General features: G+C 45.8%; 2 protein-coding genes across 2 annotated transcripts in view; one reads left to right on the forward strand and one right to left on the reverse strand.

Moving 5' to 3' along the window:
• The window catches only part of LOC137143264 (zinc finger protein 436-like), a 604,313-nt gene that overhangs the window by 107,889 nt on the left and 469,194 nt on the right, over positions 1-27,230 (forward strand). Inside the window, exon 4 of the mRNA XM_067532957.1 lies at positions 22,307-22,314. Within this exon, the coding sequence (XP_067389058.1) occupies positions 22,307-22,314 (8 nt within the window). The remainder of the gene's footprint in view (positions 1-22,306; positions 22,315-27,230) is intronic.
• LOC137143266 (zinc finger protein 420-like) overlaps positions 1,582-27,230 on the reverse strand; it is a 31,886-nt gene continuing 6,237 nt past the window's right edge. The window contains exons 2-6 of the mRNA XM_067532962.1: positions 7,219-7,360; positions 6,901-6,992; positions 6,212-6,338; positions 5,874-5,987; positions 1,582-5,517 (exon numbers count right to left, since the gene is read on the reverse strand). Of these exons, the coding sequence (XP_067389063.1) occupies positions 3,209-5,517; positions 5,874-5,987; positions 6,212-6,338; positions 6,901-6,992; positions 7,219-7,318 (2,742 nt within the window). The 5' untranslated portion in view covers positions 7,319-7,360 and the 3' untranslated portion in view covers positions 1,582-3,208. The remainder of the gene's footprint in view (positions 5,518-5,873; positions 5,988-6,211; positions 6,339-6,900; positions 6,993-7,218; positions 7,361-27,230) is intronic.

Below are 27,230 nucleotides of genomic sequence, written 5' to 3' on the forward strand. Positions count from 1 at the left end.
CTCTTTCCTCAGTTCTTGTTACTTGTCATTTTCCAACTTTTTCAAACACCTAGTAATTTTTAATGCCCATTTTTGGACATTTTTATTCATTCCATATCTTGCACATATGTTGCGGTTATAGTTATATATATATATATATATATATATATATAGTACATTGCACTTGTATCTTATAACAGTTTTCAAAATATATCATAGATTACTACGTTGTAAAATTCCATTCCTTGCTGGATAGCTTTAGCTTAATTGCAAAGCATTATGGGAATCTTGCCCCCAGGCTAGCTGTAAAATATTTCCTCACCTATCTTTAAGTGTCAGCATCTGTGTCTGTTCTATAATATTCTTTTCCCATCACATATATCTCAGTTGTTTACAACCTAGTTACTTCCTTGTTCTGTTCATACCATTCGCAAGTCCCTTACAAAGCAAAACATTTAGGACTTGCAAACAAGGGATAAAACATCTACAAACAGCTCATTCTCGGTACCGTTCCATTCCTTATTTCACCAGCAAGCAATTTGTCAAATATACCCTTTATATGCTTAGCGTAGCTGCATAGCCTTGGGGGCCTTTGGTTCATAAGCTAACAAGTCACACTCAGGCTTAACCAATTGCAAGTTTAATGGGGAGTTTACTGTTTTCCAGTTCATACTCAGCACTCTGCCCAGCTGTGTTTTTAGGAGTAAATTATGAAACATTTGGGGCAGCTATTCCATAGTGGATAAGGAGCAGGTCCCTGCACCAAGGATTGTGAGTATTTTTTCCAGACACCCACAGCGGACTGTGTGATGCACAGCTCAGGGAGGAAGTAGGACTTTCATTGCCAGTCACACTGGCACAGTTAGAAGTACCTGCCACACAGGAGAAAATCACCATGTGCCTAACTACTTACAGGAGCCATGGAATAGACTGAACTACTAGGGATGGAAGATCCAGGTTCAGACTCACTGGTTGGCAACCCATTACTGACTATATATATATATGCCTTCTGAAAGTGAGCTGTATCTTTATCCAATAGTGCTACAACCAGTTATTGCATGGTAGAAAGTTGCTGTTTGGATGGGGCTGACTTATTCTGTTCAGCTGTCACCTTTAAAACTTCTCTCACTAAGGGCTTGTCTACATGTGGAATTTGACTGGTATAAATATACCAGTATAATTCTACCTCTGTAATCTCCATGTTGACACATTTATCCCTGTGAAGTTACGCTGGTATAACCATAATGGCAAAATTATATCAGTAAAACATCTGGAGTAGATAAGCCCTGAGACATATTTAAAATTACAGTTGCTCCAGTACCAAATACAAAGGTACAATAACCTCTGTATTCCTACTCAAGATTCCTGATTATGCATCTCAGGATCGCATTCGCTCTTTTGGAGACAGCACTGCACTGGGAGGTCATGTTCAGCTGATTATCCACCACAACCCCAAATCTTTTCAGAGCCACACCTTTCCAGGATAGAATCCCCCATCCTAGAAGTATAAGGAATTCCTATAAGGAATCAGGCTACAGAAAGCTTTACAAGGACCCACAGGGTGGACGACAAGAATGCTCACACAGAGTCTGTATAGTTTTACAGACTTTTATTGAAATAGCGTAGAATGATAGACAAACGAATAATTAAATGGATAATGATTAGGATTACAGTCTTGTTCTAAAGACACATGCAATACACACACACGCACGCTGTACGCTTTGGATTAATATACTCACACCCTTCCTTGATGACTTGGTAGAAAGATGTCTGGCTCCTCAATTCTTGAGTGGGAGGTGGAGAGTTAGGCAGTGCTAGAGAGCTAAGAGCTATAAGACTAAGATCAAGACTACGAATGAAACTAACTACAAACTAAGAGCAAAAGATCCTACTCGTAAATATTCTATTAGTTGTATTCTTACTAGAAGAAAGCACAAGCACCAGCAGAAGCACCAAAACCCCCCCAATTAACGTGGTTTGCCCCTTTTATAACCTGAATAATATGGGTCTTCCTTTTAAGTCCAATCTTGGCTTTTTTGCCCACAAATTATAAGGATACACTTATTCTATTGGATGGCTGGTTTGTGTGTATTAATGTCATCCATATTCTTTCCAGGTGGTTCGCTCATCTGATCTTTGTTATTTCTGGCCATTTCTGTGAGTTTTTCTGGTGCAGCTGTGAAGTTTACTCGGAGCATAAACTGAGGCCCCCTGTTGTGATGCCTCCTGACTTATCTAGGATAAAGTTTATAGCCATATATATATCTTATCCTTTAATTCTTCATTACTTATCTAGGCCTAAGGTCCCGAACATATGTATGCTAACAGCCTTAGCGTTCATACAGAATGTGGCCTGTAGGTATCTTGTGTTACAGCTATACTACTTGAACATGAATCTATGACTCAGTTATAATAAAACAAATAAAAATAAAATTTATAAGGAGAAGTATATATGTGCAAGTGGGCTAGTCCTATAGGCTACATGGCACACATTCTTTGTCCCTAGATGTATACATTGATATTTAGCCACACTGAAATGCATATTGTTTTCTTGTGCCGAGTTTGCAAAGTGGTCCAGTTCACTGTGAATCAGCGACCTGTCCTCTTCATTATTTACCACTCCCCTAATTTGTGTGTCATCTGCAAACTTTATCCGTGACCATGTTTTCTTTCAGGTCATTGTTATAAACGTTAAATAGTGTTTAAGATCCAATCTCTGTGGGACCCCTGAGAAATGCACTTCTTTAATAATTATTCTGTTTACAGTTTCATTTTGAGACCCCTCAGTTTGTAATCCATTTAACACGTGCCATGTTTATAATGTGTATAAAATACCTGTGTCTTCACAGTGTGCAGAGGATGGCATCCTGTGTGTGTCTGTTCAGGGGCTGAATGGAACATTCCACTGGCACAGCCAGGTAGGAAGTCATATTCAAGGCTCACATGGGGCATGCAATCCATGCGTTGCATCCACAGATGGGATGCTGCTGCTTAACTCACAAAATCCAACTCATTGCCTTGATATTCCCACCCAATTGAAAGACCTGTTCCTCCCTTCATCAGCTTTGTCCCCCTCCCAGATCTCACTCCCATATTCATAAATAAGCCGATACTACCCACCCATCTTCCTTAAACCTTGTATTTTAGAATAAATATGGGTGGAGAAGTGTTCATTAGAATAAAAAAAGTGCCACTCCACTATTTTCTATCGTTGCGAGTCTAGAGCTATTTAAACTGAAGTTACATTTGTTGTATTGGGTTTCTTTTTGAAGTGGAGTTTTGCCAAGTGTTTAACAAGATTTGATGGGTCATTGAAGCTTTTCCCACATTCAGTACATTTGTGAGGTTTCTCTCCCCGATGCACTGACTGATGCTGGGAAAAGGCGAACTTCTGACGAAAGCTTTTCCCACATTCAGTACATTTGTAAGGTCTTTCTCCCTGGTGCATAAGCTGATGCTGGGAAAGGGCGAACTTCTGACGAAAGCTTTTCTCACACTGGGTGCATTTATAAGGCCGCTCCCCGGTGTGGATCCTTATGTGTTTAGTCAGAGTTGATTTCCGCCCAAAGCCTTGTCCGCATTCGGTACATATATAAGGTTTATCCCCTGTGTGGGTTCTACGGTGACTGGTAAAGTGTCCGCGCAGCCTGAAGCTTTTGTTGCAGTCAGGACACTGATAGGGTCTCTCTTCCCTGTGGATTCTCTGATGCAGAGTAAGGTATGTGTACTCACTGAAACTTTTCCCACAGTCAGTGCAGCTGTAGTTTTTCTCCTCTTTGTGAGTCCTTTCATGTCTGCTGAGTATCGACCTGTATACAAAGCTCATTCCACAGTCAGCACATACATATGGTCTCTCTCCAGTATGGTTTTTCTGATGCCTTCGAAGGTGAGCATGCTGGTGGTAGCTTTTCCCACATTCATCACAGCTGAAACGTTTCTCTTCCAGGTGGATTTTCTGACGTACAGCAAGGATTGAGTTGCTACTGAGGCTTTTCTTGTTGTCACCATTTGTGCTTGTTTGTGCTCCGCTGTTGGTGCCCTGGTGGGTAATGATGGTTTTCAATTTCTTGGGATCTCTTTCATGTTGAATAGATACACTGCCTCTTTTCCTTGCAGGGCGTCCCTGCTGCCTTCGTGCCAAGCCCTCACTTCCACAGCCTTCTCCCTGCTCAGGAACCTGGGGTCGCTCTGGGAATGTCCTGTGTGGTTCTGCTCCAGCAGGCCTTTTCTGCTGGAGAATTTTGTCCTCATCTTCACTCATGAGCCCATCACTAAACCTTCTAGGTACCTCTTCTGTGTGGATTCTCTGATGCTGAATAAGTCTCTCTCTCAGGACAAAGAGCTGGCCGCAGTCTGGACACTTATAGGGTCTCTCCACCCTGTGGACCATGTAACGATGATACATGAGGCTTGTCTTTTCTCTGAATCTTTTCCCACACTCAGTACATTTATAAGGTTGTTCCATCCTGTGACTCATGGAGTGATCTTTGAGTACTGAACTCCGACTGAAACTTTTCCCGCATTCTTTACATTTGTAAGGTCTCTCTCCTTTGTGAGTTCTCAGATGTAGTTGAAGGTTTTTGTGTTGAGTGAAGCTTTTGCCACACTCACTACACTTGTGGGCACTCTTTTCTGCACCAGTTTGATGATGCTTAATAAGGAGAGAGCTGAAACTTTCGCCAAGTTCACTGCCTGTATTGGGAGTCTTCCCCAAGCTTGTGTGATTGGATTTCCTAAAGCATATTTTGCTGACAGTGGATTTACTTGGTCTCAAGTCTGGAGCATTGCCCTGCTGCTGTCTCGCACTGCCCCTACTTTCATCCGCATTTCCGAACTCAGGGCACTGGGATCTTCCTGACAACATCCCGTCCGGCTTAGCTCTTGCAGGCTCTTTCTTCTGAGCATTCTTGTCCCCGTTCTCACTCATGATCCCATCATTAAACCCTCTAGATGCCTCTTCTGTGTGGATTCTCTGATGCTGAATAAGTCGGTCTCTCAGGATAAAGAGCTGGCCACACACTGGACACTTATGGGGTTTCTCTGACTTGTGGACTGTGTAACGATGAAGAACAAGGCTTGTCTTGTGCCTGAAGCTTTTTCCGCATTCATGACATTTATCGGGTCTCTCCCCTGTGTGAGTTTTCAGATGTATCTGAAGGTTTTCTTCTCGAGGGAAGCTTTTGCCACACTCACTACACTTGAAGGCACTCTTTTCTGCCCCACTTTGCTGACAATGCTGAATAAGGAGCGAGCTGTTACTGAAACCTTCCCTCAGTTCATTGACAGTACTTGGTGTCTCTGCCATACTGGTTACCTGGTGGGCGCTGGTGTCGATGGACTTCCTCAAACCTTTTTTGCTGTAAGTGGACTTATTCCTACCTGCACAGCCTCCCCTCTGCCGTCCCGCTCTGTCCTGACTCTCACTGGCATCTACCCTGAGAGAGCTCTGCGGTCTCCCTGGGAACATCCTGTGCAGCTTCATTCCCCCAGCCCCTTCCTGCTGGGGACTCTTCCTGCTTTCACTTGCCGTCCCGGTACCTGTTGGGAGACAGAATCCAGGTGGGATTCATTCTCTGTGCTGGGGATGGAGGGAAAAGCAAAGGGATTTGTCACTGATAACAGAACCTGATAGGCAAGGAAGTGAATTCCCCCAAACGGGAGAGGAGGGGCCAGTTCTGCCTCAAATTCCCATCTCAGTCCTAAGGAAAAGGCTGGGGGAGGAAAAGACTTCTGCCAGGGATCAGGCAGGATGAGTGGAGCCAGGATTGTCTCCTGTCATGAGAACAGGGCACAGTAGTGAGTCAGAGAAGAGGAGACAGAAGGGGGAGAACTCGGGATCTCAGCTTTTCCCTCAGTCCCAGATGGTTTCTCAGTCGCTGTCACCCATTCCTCACCTGTGCTAGTGCCTCTTGGGATTTCTCTTTCCTCAGAGCCTTGGAGATCCAGGAACCACGGTTCTTTCCCTCGCTCCAGCTGGGACAGCACATCTGGTTTAGCAATCGGAAATCCTGCTCATTGGAAAGAGGTACATGCATCACTACTTGTTAAGTATTCGTCGATCACTTAACTACATAGAACGTTCCAAGATTTTCTTTGCTGAAGGGGAACGACACAATCCACTCAGGCTGTAAATCACTCTTAGGTAAGCAGACTGTCTGGTAGGAAATGGGCCATGTTCCTTATAGGAGATTTAGGCCGTGTCTGCACTACGGGGACTATAGCAGCTCCTCACCCAATGAGATGAGAGTCTCGTAATTCTCCTGCATGACATCCCTGTAGAGTTCCCTCTGCTTTTCATCCAAAAGAGCCCACTCAGCTTCAGAGAAGTACACGGCCACCTCCTCAAACGTCACTGGCATCTGAAATGACATGTGTCCTCCACTCAGCACCTGCCTGCTCCGGCCACAATCCCATTACTCAGGCACAAGCTGAGCAGCAAAGAGCAGAGCCAGCATTGTCAAGTCAGCAATGGGGCAGGGGTATGAACCTCATTTCCCACTGTCCCAACCTGCTCTACTCAGCAAGAGATGCCAGTCTCAGCCTGCCCTCAAAGCTCCCCATCCCCACCGGTCTCTTAGCCCGAACCAAGGCCATGGAAGCAAGCACCTGGAGCCACAACGGAGCCCCACTCAGCACATGCTGTTCCCATGATAGTCTCACCGCGCAGACACGGGGTGAATAGCCGGGGCAAAGCCTGCTCAACTGGAGTGTCATGAAATGAGCTATCCAGGACATAGGAGGAGCTCCACAGGCACCTCCCAAAGAAAGGGGTGTGATTATGTTATTGATGGGGAAGAAGGAAAGCTGGAAAGGCCGGTGAGCGATGGAGGAACCTGGAGGAGGTGGGAAGAATGAGCGAGGATAGACAAGGAAGCAGCAAGGCACGGCAGGGGGAACAGCACAGAAAGTTTCACCACTCACCATAAAGCCAAACCTACGGAGCAAGGCCACAATACCCTGGTCTCCTTCATTCCCCTTATCATAAAGAACAGACAGATGCAGCCCAGCTAGGTCTAAAGGACAAGAAAGATACCGTTAGAGGGACCCACACAGACACACACGCTCCTGGACCTCACGACTCTACTAGGAACATGGACCCCCCCCCCCCCACACACACACATGCCCCTAGACAACCAAATGTTGTTCTGATGATTTCCACACAGGCTGCCTCGGGGACTCCCCTCCCTGTTGTGCTATCCATGCCCCCAACGCCACATGCCTCTCCACACAACTTATTACCCAGTGGCCGTGGATAGTGCAGCTTCTCTCGAAGGTCACAGCTCAGCTGTGGTCCTGGGTGGTGGAACCGCTGAGAGCTTGCGCTGGAGGGGGGCTCCATCAGCTCAGAAATCCCTTCTCTTCCGATCACACAACCTGAGACCTGGGAAACACATACAGATAGCTCTGTGTGAGGGACAAAGATTTTAATTGACGGGCAATGCCAAGTAGCGCTCAGATTCTCTACTTAACAGAGTTATTGAAAGTTGATGGGCCTGCCATGCACATGAAAGGGGCTATTCCCGCCCCCACATTTCCCACTTCCAGTTTTGTAATTTTCACCAAAATCAGTGGCATTCTGCCCATTCGTGACTAGAAAAGATCCCTCAAATTTGTATTTCTTACTTGTACTCTTCTGCCCATACCAAGCGTTCTTCCTTCCTGTGCTGCTTTTTTCTTTCTAGTGAACCTTTTCTGCACTCAGGTGATGTTACCGCAGTTCTGGCTTTTATTTGACTGGTCATAGCACCCAGGAATATTAGATCAGATTTGCACTCTGGGAGGTAGTTAGTTCTTTTTAATGCACATTATTATTTATTTGTACTACCCTAGAGCCCAGGAGTCCTAGTCATGGGCCAGGATCTCATTGTATCAGGTGGTATATAAAAACAGGCAAAAAAAAAGACATTTGTTGCCCCAAAGAGCTTCCCTTGTAACACAATCCCTCTACATTTGAGGAGCATCACTCAAAGAGGTATCTAATTTTCTCATCAGTATGAATTAACAGAATTTTATCTAATGGAAACCTTTTTGTTTAAATCTCAGCCAGGCCCAGATTTAACTGTTCCTCTTTCAAGACCCTTTTTAGACCCAAACAAAGCTTTATACCCAGGATCTACTGTTTCCAGTGTACTCGTCTTTTTGGTAGGGCGAGATTAGCTGTAGTTTGATTTAACTGAGTGCTTTTCCAATAAAGAGTGCCAGTTAACACCATATCAGAACTGTTAGGTTACTTTCAGCCTCCATGTGAGTCATAGACTGGTCACGGGAAGATGCTGAACTCCGGAGGAACATTAATATGCCGAGAAAGCCATCTGTTCCGTGTTTCTGGTTAAAAAGAAAGCCAATCTACATGGGTTACTTGTGTTCAGGTTCATGGCATAGATCTATTTGTCACATTCAGATCTAAAAGGTTTTGGCCCTGAAAACTCAAGATATTCTTTATTTTATATTTCATATTGGTCATTGAGACAAGAGTGCTGGTTTGCTAAGCCACCTCTTACTTAGCGGGTAGCAATTTCCAAACCATGCTGGGATAACCGAGGCATGGAGAAGATCTTTATTAATTCTCTTGGTGCTTTTGTCTTAAGACATTGGTTAGTGGGCAGCAATCTTTCATTTCCCATTTCAGGAAGGGAGAAATTAAAATTACATTGATTAGTTTAAAAGCAATGCTGGCTGTCACTCTCACTTCCATTGCCTCACAGAGAAGTCACAATATGTCTACATTCCAGAGCCTATGCTGGAGCTCAGGATAGCCACCCTAGTGCAGGCGCAACACACACGGACAGAAGGAGTTTTTCTGACAGCAAGGGTACACCGGCTCCCTGAACAACGTTAGCTATGCCGCTAGCAGCACCCTTCTTTTGGCATAGCTGTGTTCACACTAGGGGTTTTGTCAGCATAGCCATGTCACTGAGGCTGCTTGGTTTTTCAGTCCTGACTGTCATACCGATGCCAGAATGAGTTTTAAGTGGAGACCAGGCCTTAGTTCCTCTTTCAGAGTACAACCAACTCTTGGCTGCACACTCAGAAGTGTAACTGGTGCTCTTGTTTTTTCACTGTCTTTGCCTGGCAAATTTTTGCCTTAAACTAAACTCTACAGAAGCAATAACTTAAAGGGATGGTTCCAATAAATAACTGAGACATTTAACTCCAAAATTACTTGTTGAATCTAATTAATACTCCCATTGTAGGGAGGCTAGACTGACTTTGCCTTCACATTTGGAATTGCAAGGTTATACATGCCAAAGATGGAACTACCCAAGCATAACCTAGGATCTGTTAATTTCTCACTTGCATTTCATAAAATCATAGACATGTAGGGCTGAAAGAGATCACAAAGGGTCATCCAGTCCAGTCCCCTGCACTGAGGCAGGACCAAGTAAACTAGATGATCCCTGACAGGTATTTATCCAACCTGTTCTAACAAGCCTCCAGTGATGGGGATTCCACAACCTCCCATGGAAGATTGTTCCTGAGTTTAACTACCCTTCTAGTTAGAAAGCTTTTCCTAATGCTACTGGACCCACAACTGACTCCTGCAGAACCCTCTAAATACACCCTCCCAGTCTGACAGCGAACCACTGAAAATTATTCTCACAGTACAGACTTTCAATAGTTTTTGCATACACCTTTTAGTCATTTAATCTAGACCATATTTCCCTAATTTGCTCATATAATGTTACGTGGCACTGTGTCAAAAGCCTAACTAAAATCAAGATATGTCATGTATATTGCTTCCCCTCAATCCACCAGGCCAGTAACCCTCAGCCTGCTTAGTGCCATGATAACAATCAGCATTACTAATGATACAGAAAAAGAAAAAACAGTTAAGCCATTTGAAATGTAAAGTATCAGGCAAGGCTTTCATTTCAACTATATCTTTATTCAATTTTCCTTTAGTTATAGAGCATTTTTAGAAGAGGAAGAAACCTTGTCCAACAGTTTTTTATATGGTGCTAAGGATGGTAAGAACATTCCTTATGCAGGGGAAAGAGAAGAAGTTAGAATCCAAGCCCGTTTTAACTTTCTGTTGTTGAAATCTGATCTCATTTCCTTGAAAACAGAACAAGACAAATGCACAGAAAAGAGGAGAGAAAAGAACAGCAAAGACAGAAAATGCAGTTCTGTCTCATGTGCTGACTCATACTTGCAATCCCACAGCTGGAGAAACAAAAAAACAAAACAAAACAAAAAAGAAAGAAACATAAAAAGATACTGGTTGTATTTTAAGGTTTTTGCAAACTTTAAAATTTTGCAAAAATTCTTCATCCCAAATTTGGGATTTTCAAATCTTATTTGATTAGATGCTACAAAAATCATATCTGAATCTTTCCGATGTTAATAAAGCTAAGAATTTACAACTTATTGGATATGTAGCTAAAACAAACTTAAAACTGCTCCTGTTCTCTGACTTAAGATGTTTAGAAACAGAGTCACTCTTAGCACATTTTTGGCTGAATGCCCAGTTGGGGTAAAGATAGAAAATCTCTCCCCCTTCCATCCACTTCCTCCTTTTCCTTATTTAAAGATGCACATTTACATCAACCATGAAAATGTCATATACAAGTGGTTAAACTTGCTGACTTGCAGAAATGTTAGCCCTTGTGGAATTTTACTCCTATATATTTCCTTCTTTTAAAAAGAAGCAGCCAGCTAATGTTCTCTGGAACCATTTTTGTATCCATGAGCCATTTGGAACACCCAAAGGTAGTAAAATACATAGGCATTTTAGTCTATGACAGACCTTGTAGACCAACATTTCATGGCCACTGAGGCAATTTAGCCCTCCCAGAGGTCTAATCCAAACCACTAGAACTGTGCTGTTTCACATACACAAAAACAATCACTAACACATTGTTTTGTTTTTCCAATCAAAAAAAACCTCGGGGCTGCAACAGCCCTTTCCAATGGTTTGAAACTCAGTAGCAGCCCTGAATTAAGCTGGCATTTAGTTTAAAAGAGTTTCTGTTGCCTGATTTTAGGTGCTTAATATTACTCTTTATAGAATGAAGTTATAGGCTCGCCAATTAAGCTGATCAGAAGATAAGAAGGTTCTTTCCCCAGAATCAGGCTACATACAGTTTTGCAAGGACCCTGGGGATGTATGACAAGGACACTCACACTAAGAACCAAAATATAGTCTTGAAGACTTTTATTGAGATAAAATGGAATAATAATCAAAAGGATAATAATCAAACAATATTACTGCCTTTGTAATTCCAATTATTATCCTTATGTGGTATTAGATACTATAAAGCTTTTTAGATTAATATACTCACACCCTTCCTTGATAACCTGGTCATAAGAGACAAAGGACTAGCCTCACCTCTGTATGCTGATGTCCAGGTTTCACAATTCTCGAGTGGGAGAGCTTAGGAGATGCTAGAGAACTAAGAGTTATAGAAAGACTATAAGATCTAACTTACAACTAAAAGAACTCTGTAGATACTCAGAATCTTATTCCTAGAGCTAAAACCAAGACTCAAACTAAGAGTAAGAATAAAACTAAGACTAACACGAGGACTAAGATAATACTAAGTATAAGACTAAAACTTAACGTGGTGGGTGGCCCTTCTTATAACCTGAGCACTAAGTGCCCTCCTCCCATGTCCAAACTTAACTTCCTCACCCACAAAATATCAGGGTACACTTATTCTATAGGCTGGCAGGTTCGTGCGTATTAATGAAATATCCATATCCTTTCCAGACCATTAGCTCATTTTCACCTCTTATTTCAGGCCTAACCATGTTCTTGTGGTGTACCTGTTAAGTCTACCAAGAGCATGAACTATGGTAGCCCAGCTATCTTAACGCATCCTGACTTATCTAGAGTAAAGATTTCAAACATATATTCTTAATGCTTTAGCTCATCTTCACTGATCTAGGCTTAAGGTCCCCAAACATATGTATGCTAACTTGTCTTACTTAGCTCATCACACAGGATGTGGCCTGTAGGCTTCTTGCGTTACAGCCAAAATACTCTAATACAAATCTATAAACCTATTATAATAAAACAAGCAATTAAATTCATAAGAAAAGATATATATGTAAGCAAGCAGGCTAGTCCTATGAGCTACATTACTCATGATGTTATCTGAGCAGAAGTTTCCTTTAGCAACTTAACCTGTAACAATTTAAAAACATTTGATTTTATCACTTTTGCATTTTGCTTAAAAATTCCTTTATATTGAAGGTTTAAAGTTCTTACCAATTACAGAAACTACAAATTTCACTCACAGAACAGCCCTGACCTACTTCCCTTTTTCAGCAAAAATTGGTCATAACATGAGGAGGCTTCTTTATAGCTCTTCTCCATTTTCAACCAGTCACACTGAAGAAATTATTCTGCCAGAGTCCTCAGCAGGAATCTTTCAGCTTAAAGCAAATTCTTTAATGTAGGTCTTTTGGGATGGATCATTTGGTCTGCTTGTTAAAACAGAAACATGCTGCAGTAAGGAACTTCCCTTTTTCTCCCCACTCAATGTAGATCTCTGAGTTACTTCCCTTTTTTCAGTAATAAGCAATGACAAGATAAGGAGGACCTTTATGGCTTGCCAGCTTTCCCTTTTCAAAGTATGCAGTGGACTAGTGTGGAAGGGCAATACATGGACAGAGAGAGAGAATCTTTTTTCTGTTCATGTGGATTAAAGATTTGCCTTATTAGCTACTGTTCTGTAACTTTTATTCTCATTTTTACACAGTGTTACATTTTATGTTTTTAAATTTATTGTCACTTTCTTAAAGCATCCAGTTTTAGGTGCCACACTTTAAGGCAAACTGGAGAGGGGCCAGAGGAGAGGGAAAAAAAAAAAAGATTCAGAAAACCTGAGGAAAGGTTAAAAAATCTGGAATCAGAACAGATTACCTGCACAAGTTGTTGAATCCCCATCATTGGAGATTTTTAAGAACAGGTTACACAACCCTCATCAGGGATCATAGAATCATAGAATATTAGAATTGGAAGGCACCTCAGAAGGTCATCTAGTCCAACTCCCTGCTCAAAGCAGGACTAACCTCAGCTATATCATCCCAGCCAGGACTTTGTCAAGCCTCAGCTTAAAAACCTCTGAAGATCGAGATTCCACCACCTCCTTAGGTAACCCATTCCAGTGCTTCTAGTGAACAACTTTTTCCTAATGTCGAACCTAGACCTCCCCAGCTGCAACTTGAGACCGTTGCTCCTTGTTCTGTCATCTGCCACCACCGAGAACAGCCTAGCCCCATCCTCCCTGGAACCCCCTTTCAGGTAGTTAAAGGCCGCTATCAAATCCCCTCATTCTTCTCTTTTGCAGACTAAACAAGCCCAGTTCCCTTAGTCTCTCCCCATAAGTCTTGTGCTCCAGCCCCCTAATCATTTTTGTTGCCCTCCGCTGGACTCTCTCCAACTTCTCCACATCCTTTTTGTAGTGGGGGGCCCAAAACTGGACACAGTATTCTAAATGCGGCCTCACCAATGCCGAATAGAGGGGAATAATCACTTCCCGCGACCTGCTGGCAATGCTCCTCCTAATGCAGCCCAATATGCTATTAGCCTTCTTGACAACCAGGGCACACTGCTGACTCATATCCAGCTTTTTATCCACTGTTACCCCCAGGTCCTTTTCTGCAGAACTGCTGCCTAGCTCGTCAGTCCCCAGTCTATAGCTGTGCATGGGATTCTTCCTTTGTAAGTGCAGGACTCTACACTTGTCCTTGTTGAACCTCATTAGATTTCTTTTGGCCCAATCCTCCAGTTTGTTTAGGTCACTCTGTATCCTATCCCTACCTTGCAGGGTATCTTCCACTCCCCCCAGCTTAGTGTCGTCCGCAAACTTGCTGAGGGTGCAATCTACCCCATCCTCCAGATCATTAATGAAGATGCTGAACAAAACCGGCCCCAGGACCGACCCCTGGGGCACTCCGCTTGTGACTGGTTGACAGCTAGACATGGAGCCATTGATCACTACTTGTTGAGCCCTATGCTCTAGCCAGTTCTCTATCCATTTTATAGTCCATTCATCCAACCCATACTTCTTTAACTTGCTGATAAGAATACTGTGAGAGACCGTATCAAAAGCTTTGCTAAAGTCAAGGTATATCACATCCACCACCTTCCCTACATCCACAGAGCCAGTCACCTCATCATAGAAAGCAATCAGGTTGGTCAGGGATGACTTTCCCTTGGTGAATCCATGTTGACTGTTCCTGATCACCTTCCTCTCTTCCAAGTGCCTTAAAATGGATTCCTTAAGGACCTGCTCCATGATTTTTCCAGGGATTGAGGTGAGGCTGACCGGTCTGTAGTTCCCTGGATCCTCTTTCCTCCCTTTTTTGAAGATGGGCACTATATTTGCTTTTTTCCAGTCCTCAGGGACCTCCCCCTGTTGCCACAAGCTTTCAAAGATAATAGCCAATGGCTCTGAAATCACCTCAGTCAACTCCTTCAGCACCCTCGGGTGCATTGCATCCGGCCCCATGGACTTGTGTATGTCCAATCCTTCTAAATAGTCTTGGACCCGTTCCTTCAGCACTGCAGGGTGTTTGCCTCCTTCCCATTCTGTGCCACCCAGTGAAGCAGTCTGGGAGCTGACCTTGTCTGTGAAGACAGAGGCAAAAAAGGAATTGAGTACCTCAGCTTTCTTCACATCCTGTCACTAGGTTGTCTCCCTCATTCTCTAAGGGGCCCACACTTTCCCTAATCTTCCTCTTGTTGGCAACATGCCTGTAGAAACCCTTCTTGTTCCCCTTCACGTCCCTTGTTAGCTGCAACTCCAATTGTGCTTTGGCCTTCCTGATTTCATTCCTGCATGTTCGAGCAGTGTTTTTATAATCCTCCCTAGTCATCTGACCAAACTTCCACTTCTTGTAAGCTTCTTTTTTGTGTTTAAGTTCACCAAAGACTTCTTTGTTAAGCCAAGCTGGACGCCTACCATATTTGCTATTCTTTCTGCACATTGGGATGGTTTGCTCCTGTGCCCTCAATAAGGTTTCTTTAAAATACAGCCAGCTCTCTTGGATTCCTTTCCCCCTCATATTAGCCTCCCAGGGAATCCTGCCCATCAGTTCCCCGAGGGAGTCAAAGTCTGCTCTTCTGAAGTCCATGGTCCGTATCCTGCTGTTCTCCTTTCTTCCTTTTGTCAGGATCCTGAACTCGACCATCTCATGGTCACTGCTGCCTAGGTTGCCACCCACTTCTGCTTCCCCTACCAAATCTTCCCTGTTTGTGAGCAGCAGGTCAAGAGAAGCATGGCCCCTAGTTGGTTGCTCCAGCACTTGCACCAGGAAATTGTCTGCGACGCTCTCCAAAAACTTCCTGGATTGTTTGTGCTCTGCTGTATTGCTGTTCCAGCGGATGTCAGGGTGATTGAAGTCCCCCATGAGAACCAGGTCCTGTGAACTGGAAACTTCCCCTAGTTGAGTAAAGAAAGCCTCATCTACCTCATCCTCCTGGTCTGGTGGTCTATAAAGACACCCACCACGATATCATCCTTATTGTTCTTGCTTCTAAGCTTAACCCAGAGACACTCAACTGGCTTATCTCCAGTTTCATACTGGAGCTCAGAGCAGTCATAGTGCTCTCTTACATACAGTGCAACTCCTCCCCCCTTTCGCCCCTGCCTGTCCTTCCTGAACAGTTTATACCCATCCATGACAGTGCTCCAGTCGTGTGAGTTACTCCACCAAGTCTTAGTTCTAGGTTTACTTGGTCCTGCCTCAGCATGGGAGATGGACTAGATAACGTTGAGGTCCTTCCCAGCCCTACTTTTCTATGATTCAATGATCTGAGAACTAAGTGGCCATCTCCAAGCTAGGCTCAGAAGCCCTTTGCCTCTTTGGCTCAAATGTAGACTCCATTGCATCTGTTGGCCAAGCTCATTGCACACACATCCCTCCATTCCCTTCCCCAAGCTCCCTCTATGCCACTCTTCCATCCCACTGCATTTCAGGGACTCCCTCAATCCCCCCAACCCTTCCCTCATATCAGGGGCCCAGTGTGCCCCCTCATTCCCCCCTCTGCCACATGTTAGGGGATCTGTGTGCCTCCATTCCCCATACCAGGGTCCCCCATTCTCCCTAACATGTTCAAGGCTCTGTGTGCCTCTCCTGCCTCCCAATTCTGCCCCACCATTCTTTTCTTTTGTCTGGGTGATAAGTCACTCAGGGTGTCAATATTTTAAACTCTATTGGGGCATGCTAACCGGGGCACTGTTATGCTGGAAGTGGTTAATGGCTGCTGTCAACGGATTCTTTGATGTATAGACAATTTCAGAGTTTTTTAAAATTATGGGCCTGCTAAGCAGATGCCAGGGGCTCCACATGTTCCCCATATTCCATCTTCTACTTTTCTGATTTTCAGTAAAATCTATCAAGGCCTAGATCGTTCCCTGAAACTGTCAAATTAATCAGATGCAGCATTCAAAATTATCACATTACAGTCAAACAGAGAAAAGCCACCAAGTACAGAGTTTCACAAGATGGGTCAAATATTTGATGTGTAGTGATGATGGCTTAGTCTACACTGCAAAGTTTTGCTAGCATAGCTATATTAGTGAGGAGTGAGAAAAAGATCACACACCCAGCCAACATAGATGTGCCAGAAACACCCTCCCAGGGGACATGCAGGTATGCCAACCGAACAGTATTTCTGATGGTGTAGCTAATGTCATTTGAGGAGGTGGGGTAGCCATGTTGACAGAAAAACTTATGTTGGTATACACTGTCTCCACACTCATAGGCTGTGATGACATAGCTATATTGGCCAAGGCTCCATTGTGGAGACAAACACGTTTCAGCTACAGGGCCGTTGCCCCATTTGCCTGGTCAGCAAAAGAAATAAAAAAATTAATTGTGTGAGGTTAATATTCTTTATGGCCTAAATGGATCAATTTATTCCTACCTTATTCCTATCAGAGGCTGGGAATGGCTGATGGGATGAGTCACTTGATGATCACCTGTTCCATTCATTCTCTTTGAAGCACCTGGTATTGGTCACGGTTGGAAGACAGGGTACTGGGCTAGATGGACCATTGATTTGACCCAGTATGGCCGTTCTTATGTTCTTTTGTCATTTCATTTCTGTATATTGTTTTACAGGCTTTATTAAAAAGCTTTAATTTAATTTAGGAGGATTGAATCTGTGCTTTTCATTTTGTGTTGTGATGATTTTAAAGTTTGTAAATTATTTCACTGAACATCATGGCTAATTGTCATTTAGTTTGAGACAGCTTATCTCACTTCGGAAATTAGTATGAGCTACAGTGGCAAAAGCACTTTAGGAGGATTTGCCAGTATCTGCAAATGTTTTCTAGTGCAGACCTGACCTTAAACTTGATCCACACAGACATTGTACTTGTATACCTAATTCGGTTGGTGGTGTGATTTCTTACCAATATAGTTATCTCCTAATATGCCCACAGATATACCAGCATATAGCTTCCTTACACTGGTACAGCTTGTTCCCTTTCTTATATAAGAATAAGCACCTTTTTAAACAAAATAATTATGTCCACATGGGGGGCGAGGGGAGGCGTTGTACTGCTTTAAATATACTGGTATTGCTAAAGAACTACACCTTGTGTGTTTGGACAAGGCCTTTTGTGTTTAACTAGCCTTTTTAAAAACATGCAGTTTTGCAGAACAGTTGGAGGGGCTGATCCTGGGCTCTGGCTGCACAGATCTCTGTCCCTTTGATGCCCACAAGCTGGCTGGTGGGGAGGACCCTGCAGGGCTCAACTGCAAAGACCTCCCCACCTAACACCCCACTGTGCTTTCCTGGAGCTCTGCTGCACTCAGCATCCTTCATGGGTTTAGGCAAGCTCTGCTCCCTTTGTCGCTACCACAACTTCCACCTGACAGATTTCTTGCTTCTGCAGGGGCAGCTTTTCTCTCCCTCTTCTTATCTCAGACACCCCTCTACTGGCAGAGAAACACCTGCCTGATTGTAACAAGTGCATATACATGAAATGATCAAGGATGAAATTGTCTGTGAAGAGATTGGGAGACCCTTCATCCTGTTAGCTACAGCTATTGTTGGCCCAATCCTGTTTTCATAAAATACATGAAAGAACAGAACCACAAACACACATACCCCCTTCCTACCAAGAGGCACTTCAGCCTAACACATTGTAACTTTTGATTAAAGTTAAAACCTCAGCTGACTCTTATTGTTCTACCCTTTGAAATGTTCACTTCAGCCTTTTTAAAATATCCATTTACTGCATAATAATTCAAGTCTGTCTTTACTTTGTATAATTCTATTTGTTTTAAGATTGTTTGTAAAACCACTCCACTGACCATTTTATCTGTTAATTTTACCCACTCTCAATATATTTGTAAAAACCCTATCTTAAGTATAAAAAGCCACACTGTGAAATGTAATATACCTACCTAATTGTGAAAGACACTGGCAAAAATGAAATAATATTTGCTTTAAAAATAATATGTGAATTCTTCAGCTAGGAGTTGGCACTGAATGATTGAAGTGTGAATGGCTGAGCAACTGAGGTGGGTGTAGACAGGGAGAATGATTGAACAATTGGTCTGAGTAAGGGATGTTGAAACAGAGGAAGAAAACACCAGCCTCACCTAAAAGGTTTGAGGGAGGAAGAAAGAAGCGAAGATAATAACTTTTACCACTCAACTGGCCAAAGAGAAGCCCACCCTGATAAATCTGATCAGGCTTGCAACAATGTGGGTGATTGAGGATCACACCAAATGCAGATGTAGCATGACAGAGCAAAAACCCATAGATTTACATTGAGGTTTGTGTCTACATCATCACACCAGCCAGGAGTACCGATGTGCATGGGCAGAACCTTGCTCCTCACCCTCGTGCTAGTCACCTGGCCAGTGACTACGACAAGCACTAAGAGGCTGGTAACTATAACATCTGTCTCGTGTGTGTGTGTGTGTGTGTGTGTGTGTGTGTACAGTGTTGATACTTTTTTTATTGATACTATTTACCAAATTCCTGTATTCACAATAAACATGGCTTGTTGCCTTATCCCCTGACAAAGATCCTCTGATATTTGTTATTTGAATAACACTATGAACAGTTGGGTGGACCTTTGGAATGGTTTAATTCTTTTTATGTAGAAAGCTGGGATCGTCTAACATCCAATGAGTGAAGACATGGTTCATTCCTATTTACATGAGGCTTCAGGCAGAAGATAGGTAGGTAGATTTCCTGATTACTATGAAATTGCAAAACCACTTTTGGGAAGAAACTGGGGTGAGGATGTAAATACATCTTATCTTTAAAGAAGGCTGAGTATGGACACTTTGATGTGAAGGCACAGAGTTCCAAGACCCTGCTGGATGAAGTGATGGCCACTAAGAAAACCACTTTCCAGGAGATGTATAATAAGGACTAAGTTGCCAAAGATTCAAATGTTGGTCCCATAAGCTTGGATAAGATCAATTTCAGGTCCCAAGGGGGCCGAGGCTCTTTGACTTGAGGGTATAAACTTTCTAGGCCTTTGAGGAATTGGGCAGACATGTCATCTGAAAAAACAGATCTGTTCTCCACCCGGGGGATCCTGGGGAAGGGAGGAGAGGGAGGATGGGTGTAAAGGAACTCATAATCCTAAGCAGAATCAAAGTATTTTCATTCAGCCCTTTTTGACATGGGGGGAAGGGATGCAGGGGTCTGCCAAAAGGTCTTAACCGGGTCCATAATGGTCTCATTAAGAGGCAGGGCTATTTTTGAAGGGCACACAGAAGCTAAAATGTCAACTAGGCCAGGGGTTCTCAATCTTTTTCTTTCTGAGGCCCCCTCTACATGCTTCAAAAGCTCCAGGGCCCAGCAGGAGGTTGGGGGCGCCCAGGGTTTCAGCTGGGGGGAGGGGCTCAGGAATAGGCATAATTCGACTTCTACGGGGTCTGTGTGTGTGTGTGTGCGTGCGTGAGCAGAACCTGATAGGGCTCGGGCCAGCTCCACACAGCCAAGCATGGGAAGGGAGCCCAACCTCCACCCCGACTCACCTCAGCAGCCCACCCAGCCTGTCTGGGACGGGGGAGGGGGGTCGCAATAAAAAATTATAACTCAAAGGGGGGACTCAGCTCAGGGTGCAGGGAGGTGGTAGCTGGGGCTGTGTGTGGGTAGGGAGGTAGCTCAGCATGCAGGCTGTGTGCCAGGGGAGGGTCTCCCTTTGCGGTTGCTGCTCCCCAAGGGCTCTGCCAGTCCGGAGCCAGGTCCCCCACCTGGGCGGCTCTTACTGGCTGTGCAAGCAGTCAAAGGGGGCTGGGAGCTGAGGCACAACCGCAACCCTGGGCACCAGTAGAAAGGAGATAGGGGAGCACCAACGAGGACCACTCCATAGCACCAGCCAGAGCAGCAGCCACCCCACACAGCAGGCTGCCAGCCTCTGGTCTGGCCAGGGAGTGGGGCCTTGAACGGGGAAGAGGAGGAGGGAAGGTGGGGATAGTGTGGACTTCCCCCGGACTGCCCCACTCTGGTTACAGCGCTGCAGTTTAGGGGGGAAACACACCCCCAACTCTACCCATGGTCTTGAGGACCACCTGGAACCATCTCACAGTCCCCCAGGGGGCCTTGGACCCCCAATTGAGAACTGCTGAACTAGGCTATGAGACAACTCTTTCTCTCCCTTCACCTGTATGCTGAGATTTAAGGCCACCCTCTTCAACAATTCTTGTAGAGCCTTATAGTCATCTGGAGGAGTCGATATGCCCCCTCCTGAGATTGCCTCATCGGGGAAGAAGGAGGCCAGCACTAGCTGTGGGAGCTCTTCCTCTCTTTCTGCATCAGCAGGATCCCATTGAGCTGGCTCTTGCAGTTCAGTAGTGGGCTCGGTACCAGAGTCCAGACCCAGTGCTTCCTGATAAGATGATGCCATCCTTTCCGAGGCCACCAAATAGGAGCTTCTGGAATAAGACCTGGGAACAGGGAAAACCCCACGAGTTCCAAAAGGGCTCATGGACCAGTGTAGGTCTCCAGCAAGCTCCTGGACAACCACTCGATGGTAATCCTGTGTCCGGGACCATGGATAGGTGGAAATTCCTGGAAGAGTGGGGACAGTGGCCTCAGACAGGAGGAGTAAGACCTGATTTTTGACTCAGAAGCTGTCATGTGTCTGTTCAGTGACCACGGTGGTGCTGCTCCCACCTATAGCCCATAGGACTAGCTTGCCTTTCTTATATTCAGCAGTAATGCAAGAAACCTACAGGCCTGTATCCTATAAGGCATTTGCTTCAGCAGTTTTAGCCTAAGGCTTGAGACCTATGAACTTTATCTGTGCCAAACAGGCCAACGAAAAAACCCAAGTATAGGGAAGGTGAAAATAGAGTGTTTAAGGGGAATTTACAACCACAGGCACATGACTTCAACCACAAGAGTGTCATGGCTATGAATTGATGTTCATAACAACAGCAGCTACATGAATTACATTTGCAGCTATCTAACCACAAGATGCCCATGGCAACGAACTGATATACGTGACAATACGTTGAGATCACTGATACACTAACCTACAGAAGAAGGGCACTCCAACACCAGTAAGATGAGAAAATACAAATAAGGAAGAGGGAAGAATCCCCTGCTGAATATGCATCAGATATAGTGGTGTCAGTGTAACATATTATAAAAGTGGCATCCCAGCCTATGGGCAGTAGGAGAAAGATGTAGCCCATGGGAGGTGCCAGAATGATGGTCACAGGGGAGGTGACGGTGATGAGGAAGATGATGGCTAACATTTCAGGTTGTTCTGTAAGGGATTGCGTATATGGATGTGCAGATGTACATTCTGCAGTATCTCTTTCTACCTTACTGTTTGTGACTCTGCTGAACGTATTAATAAATTATTTGTAAATATTGAACAGTTCCTATAGTGTGAGTGTTGCAGCTGTGCACATCAGGATTCCCAAACATATAATAATTTGAATAATACTGGGCTTGATTTTGGGACAAGAACCCTCAAACCCTCAAAGTGATAACTGGGAATTCTTAAATAATCTATATAATTAAAACAGTCTACAGATCAGGCTATACACTGGTGCTGGAGACCGGTGCTGTTGTGGCGATGTCTGCATTGTAGCAAGCATAGCCAGTTTCCTTTTTGAGGGTACCAAAGTGCCTGGTACCCAAAAAAGGACTCAGCGAGTTCCCTTATCTACCAGCACCAATAACATCGACTCCTGTACTGCCAGTGATAACTGTACTGCCAGCTAGAAAAGGTTTCTGGCAGCGGCAAATGCTTCCGGTGTGGTCAGTATTAAGATAGTATCGGTAGCACATTGTGCTGCAGATGTAGAAGGGTCTTCCAGTGCCAGACTCGACAGTGTTTGCATAGGTGTCAGAGTCAACAATGCTGACTTCTGCGGTACCGAGGTGGAAGAGTGCTTTAGCTTAGATCGCTCTCTACTCTGATGCCCATGCCTGGCAATCTTCAGTGCCGGGGATTGCCCCCTTTCAGCATGCTGCTTCTTATGCCTTTTTCTAGGCACTGGGGATGGTGATTGGTGCTGGGACTCGAGTATGGTACGAGGAACACTCCTTGGTGATACCAAGGCACTGGGTGCCAAGTCTGACCAGCCTGGCTCAGATGGAGATCTCAGTGCTGCTTCCATGAGGGGGAATTTCAGCCTGGCCTCCCTATCCTTCTTTGTGTGAGGCTTAAAATCCTTGGGAGATTTGATTTCCCAATATGAGCTTCTCCCAGGCACTTTAAGCAGCTTGAGTGTGGGTCGCTCAGGGACACGGCCTTGTTCCTGGAGGTGTGGGGCTTAAAGCCCGGTTACCGAGGCATGTCTCAACACTGGGGAACGGAGAAAACCACCACTAAAACACAAAGTTACAGAACTTCACTAAAATTAGCAAAATTGACTGCAACTAGCTAACCGTGTACAGACAGAAGAAGATCACCACCGAGAGAGCTTGCAAAAGCAAGAAGAGCAGTCCCAGAGGCTGTCATAGACAGTAAGAAAGAAGTAAGGACGTGCGGGGTGCTTTATAATCGTGCTATGGACACACGTCAGCAGAGGGGCACAAGCCGCCCTGAGGGGTACCACTAAGGGAAAAATTTGTACTGTCGGTGTGGGACAGCTTCTGAAAGCCAGTAACAGACGATGTAAGCAACGCAGTGTCAGCATTGACACTGCATCTACCTAAATATATCGACATTGACTCTATGCCTCCTGTAGAAGTGGAGTTATTAAATCAGCATAGCGGGGCAGTTATGTCAGCAGGAGCAAAATTTTAGTGTAGACACTTACATAGTTAGGTCAGCATAAGCTGCCTTGCATTGATTTAACTCTGTAGAGTAGAAAAGGCCTCAATTTTAAATTTAGACACAAAGAAAAGTATTTTTTGTAATTTGGAAAAGCATTCTACAGAATTCAACTGCAGAGCTATTATATGTAAAACGCAGAAAGAAGATGTAGTTTTTTTCTTTATTAATCTCTTTCTGTTCTAGATTAGGCTATTTCTATAGTAAAATAATATTTAATGTACATGGAACACTGAAAATAGCATAAAGCATTGTAAACAGTATTTGAAATACTTATGAATATCTTTTAAACACAAGCCAGGCAGAAAATCAACCACTGTTCCTTATACACTGTTCCCTCCATTGTCACTGTAACACGTACTGATCCAGTTTTCAAAACAAAATTTGTACTTCTCTATTTTGGCACAAACACATAAGCACAGCGCCCCCTGATCTTCTTCCAGAGACATTTTCTCATGCCTTTCCCCACCGTATTTCTACCTCAGTATAGCTCCCACACCTTAGTTAACCTAAAAATTAAAAAAAAAAAAAAAAAAAAAAATCCCCTTTTTTAGTAGTGAGGAAAAGGCCTAAGGGCTAGATTCACAAGAGGACTTAAGTGTTGTGATGCTGAGCATTGCCTTGCCTATTTTTAGGTGCCTAAAAAGTCACAGGAACACCACTGATTCACAAAGCTTGAGTTAGAGACCTAGGCTCCCTATACAATGAATGTGGAGAGATAGGTACTATAGCCACAGATGCCAGCATACTAGATGGAGAACCACCTAAACTAGCTGATGGGAGATGTTGACTAGAGGGATGTGTGGTAAGCCCTGCCCTGACACACAGTTCAGCACCCAAGTCCCCATTGCAACTAGACACCTAGTGATCTACAAACAGGAACCCCTCTCCTGGAGCCAGGTGGATTAGGCACCTAACCCTGTTTCTTGTGAGAATGAGCTCAGTAGGTGCCTAACTCCACACAACACAGCCAGAGGAGGAGGCAGTGCCCACCTTGTAACTTTTAACCCAGAGTTCTACTTCGAGTGATTGCTCATATCCATTCCAATATAGGTGAGTGCACGCCAAAGTGCACGGGTTCCCGGAACTTTTTTTTCCCCTTAGCAGACCCTGGAGGGTCGGCTTAGGTGCCCCTGGAGTACCGCGCTCATGCGGTGGTATATGAGGCACCACCAACCTACGGCCCCTCAGTTCCTTCTTTCCGCCTGTGATGGTTGCTGGAATGTCTCTTGCCTCTTACAAGTAGCATTCCCCTTATAGACTTTGTTATTGTTTCAGTAAAGTGTTAAGATAGTGTTAAGTAGTGTGTTTAAGTTTAGTTAGCATTAGAATAGAAGCCCTTAGGGGCTTAGGGCCGGGCCATGCCCAGCTCACCTGGCTTTAAGCCTTCCACTGCTTGCGGCAAGTCCTTTCCAGTCAGTGACCCTCACGATCGCTGCCTCAAATGCCTGGGAGAGCAGCATCGGAGGGAGAAATGTAAAATCTGCAAAGCCTTCAAGCCTAGGACTCAGAAGGAGTGGGACATTAGGCTGAAGGCTATCCTGATGGAAGCGGTGCTCCGACCAGCTTCCGAGCCGCCGCATTCCACCTTGGCACTGAGCGTCTCCTCGGTGCAGAGCGCTCTGCCAGCACCGGAGTCGACCCGATGCAGACCATCTCCAGTGCCGGAGACGAAAAGGCGTCAGCGTGCAGAGCGCTCACACTCCCCCGCACTGCCTGCTCGGGCAGGGTCAAGTACGGAGGTGCACCAGCCATGGCCCGTCGAGCTTGCTCCGGAGCCTGCATCTCCACGCAGGGAGCCTCCCCCGACTCCTGGGAGTGGGGGAGCGCCCCTGCAGGTGCCGTCGACGCCAGATGCTTGCCATCCGGCACAGGCCTTACTGGCCATGCCCATGCCTCCGCCGCCCCCTCGGCTGAGGGAAAGAGGGCTGGTGTCCCGGGGAAAACCCGCACTGGGTTACCCTAGAGGCTGGTCGAGACCCCTGGCTGGGGAAACGTCTTCTGCCACACGGTCACCGAGGGTAGAGTGCGGAGGTTCCCCTCACAGTTCCGAGTCAGACTCGTCGAGCTTATCCTCCCCGTGGCACCGACGATGGGCCCCAGCACCAGAGGCAGCGCGCTCGAGGCAGTGCCGTTCCAAGACCACCTTGTGCAGCGGAGAGAACTCCCACAACCCGGCACCAAGCCCTTCGCCAGCGCAGCACTGGACCCGGTCTCCAGCACGGAGCCCGGCACCGAAAGAGCCAGCCACTGCAGTGCGTCGCAGATCCCGGTCTTCGGAATCCAGCTCAGTACCGAGGGGCTGCAGACAGCACCGCTCCCGGTCTCCAAGGCGCAAGCGGCACCGCAAGTCGTCGGCGCCAAGACATCAGACGTTGTCCAGCTCGTCGGGGCGTGAATCATCCTGTCGGCACTGCTCGTGGCAGCACTGATGCTCATCCACCTCATCAGGGTCATCTAGAGGACGGTCCCCAACTAGGAGCACTAAAAGCTGGAGAGGGGATCGTCGGCACCGATCCAGCAGCTTGGGATCCCAGAAAGGCAAGGACACCCAAGGCCACCAAGACGCTCCACAGCCAGTGCCGATGCCAGCACTGGATTGGCTACAAGGTCCCTGGCAGTGGACTTATTGGGGTCCATGGGGGGCGCAGATGGGGCAAGGAACCGTGTCAATCCCATCCTCAGTGACGCAGCCGGTGCCCCCCGCGCCTGACAAAGAGGGTAAGGGCCATTCCTTGGAGGAGGAATTGGACCCAGAGGAAGGACCCTCTACAGGGCCCTGTCAGTAGTCCTCCTCTCCTCCTCTCCAGATGAGGCAACCTCTAGAGACCACAGGGCGCCGCTGACGGACTTCAGGGTGCACCAAGAGCTCCTGAAAATGGTGGCCTCTAACCTCAATTTGGAGATTAAGGAGCTATCAGAGGACGAGGACCCCCTCTTTGGTGTTGTTGGGTCAGAGGGACTATCAAGGGTGCCCCTGCCCATACATGAAAGGGTCCTTAAGCTGGCCAAGGCCCTGTGGCAAACCCCTGCCTCGGTTGCCCCCATGTCTAAGGGCGCCAAAAAGAAGTATTATGTCCTGGCAGAAGGGTTTGAGTATCTCTTTACCCACCCGGCCCCGGGAACCCTGGTGGTAGATGCGGCAAGTCAGAGGGACAGGCAGGTGTACCAGGGTGCCACTCCCAAAAACAAAGATAACAAAAAATTTGATTTGTTTGGGAGGAAGGTGTACTCCATGAGGGCCCTGCTGTTTTGTATAGCTAACCACCAGGCCCTCCTAGGACGCTATAGCTTTAACCTCTGGGACTCCATGCGGCGGTTCACAGAGAGGTTGCCCCAGGACCAGGCGGCAGACTTTGCCACGGTCCTGGAGGAGAGTATCACCATGGCAGGGGCAGCGCTACAAACCATCAGTGACGCAGTGGAAACAGCAAGCAGGGCCATGGCCTCTGCAATCACTGAGGCAGTGTTTGTGGCTGCAGTCATCAGGGCTGTCCCAAGAGGTGCAGGATTCCATACAGGACCTGCCCTTTGACGGGGCGGGCCTGTTCTCGGACAAGACCGACGAGAAGCTGCACGGCCTTAAGGATTCGTGAGCCACGCTGTGTTCCTTGGGCCTCTACATGCCCCAGGCCTCGAGACGTCAGTCTCGGCCGCAGCCACAGCGTCAGCCTAGGCCATCACCTAAACCCTTTCAGCCCGGCAGGGGCAGAGAAAAGAACAGGGGGTTCGGGCGACGTAATCATTCCAACTCGTCTGCAACCTCCCAGCAAGGACCCCCCAAGGGGCCCAATAATAAAAAGGAATTTTGATGGTGCGCCCGAGGGTGGCACCACTACCTCTCTCTCGGATCCGTCCCTCATATTCCTAGACAGGCTAAAACCATTTTACGCCGAATGGTGGAACATCACCTCAGACCGTTGGGTCCTCGGAATAGTTCTCCAGGGATATGCCCTCCAATTTACAGCCTTCCCTCCAAACACCTCCCCCCCACCTCATCCCTCTTCAGGGACCTCTCTCACAAGC

The sequence above is a fragment of the Emydura macquarii genome, unplaced genomic scaffold (assembly GCF_026122565.2).
Source record: "Emydura macquarii macquarii isolate MOO-44397 ecotype Brisbane River unplaced genomic scaffold, CSIRO-AGI_Emac_v2 contig_3305, whole genome shotgun sequence".
In the NCBI taxonomy this organism is placed as follows: Eukaryota; Metazoa; Chordata; order Testudines; family Chelidae; genus Emydura; species Emydura macquarii.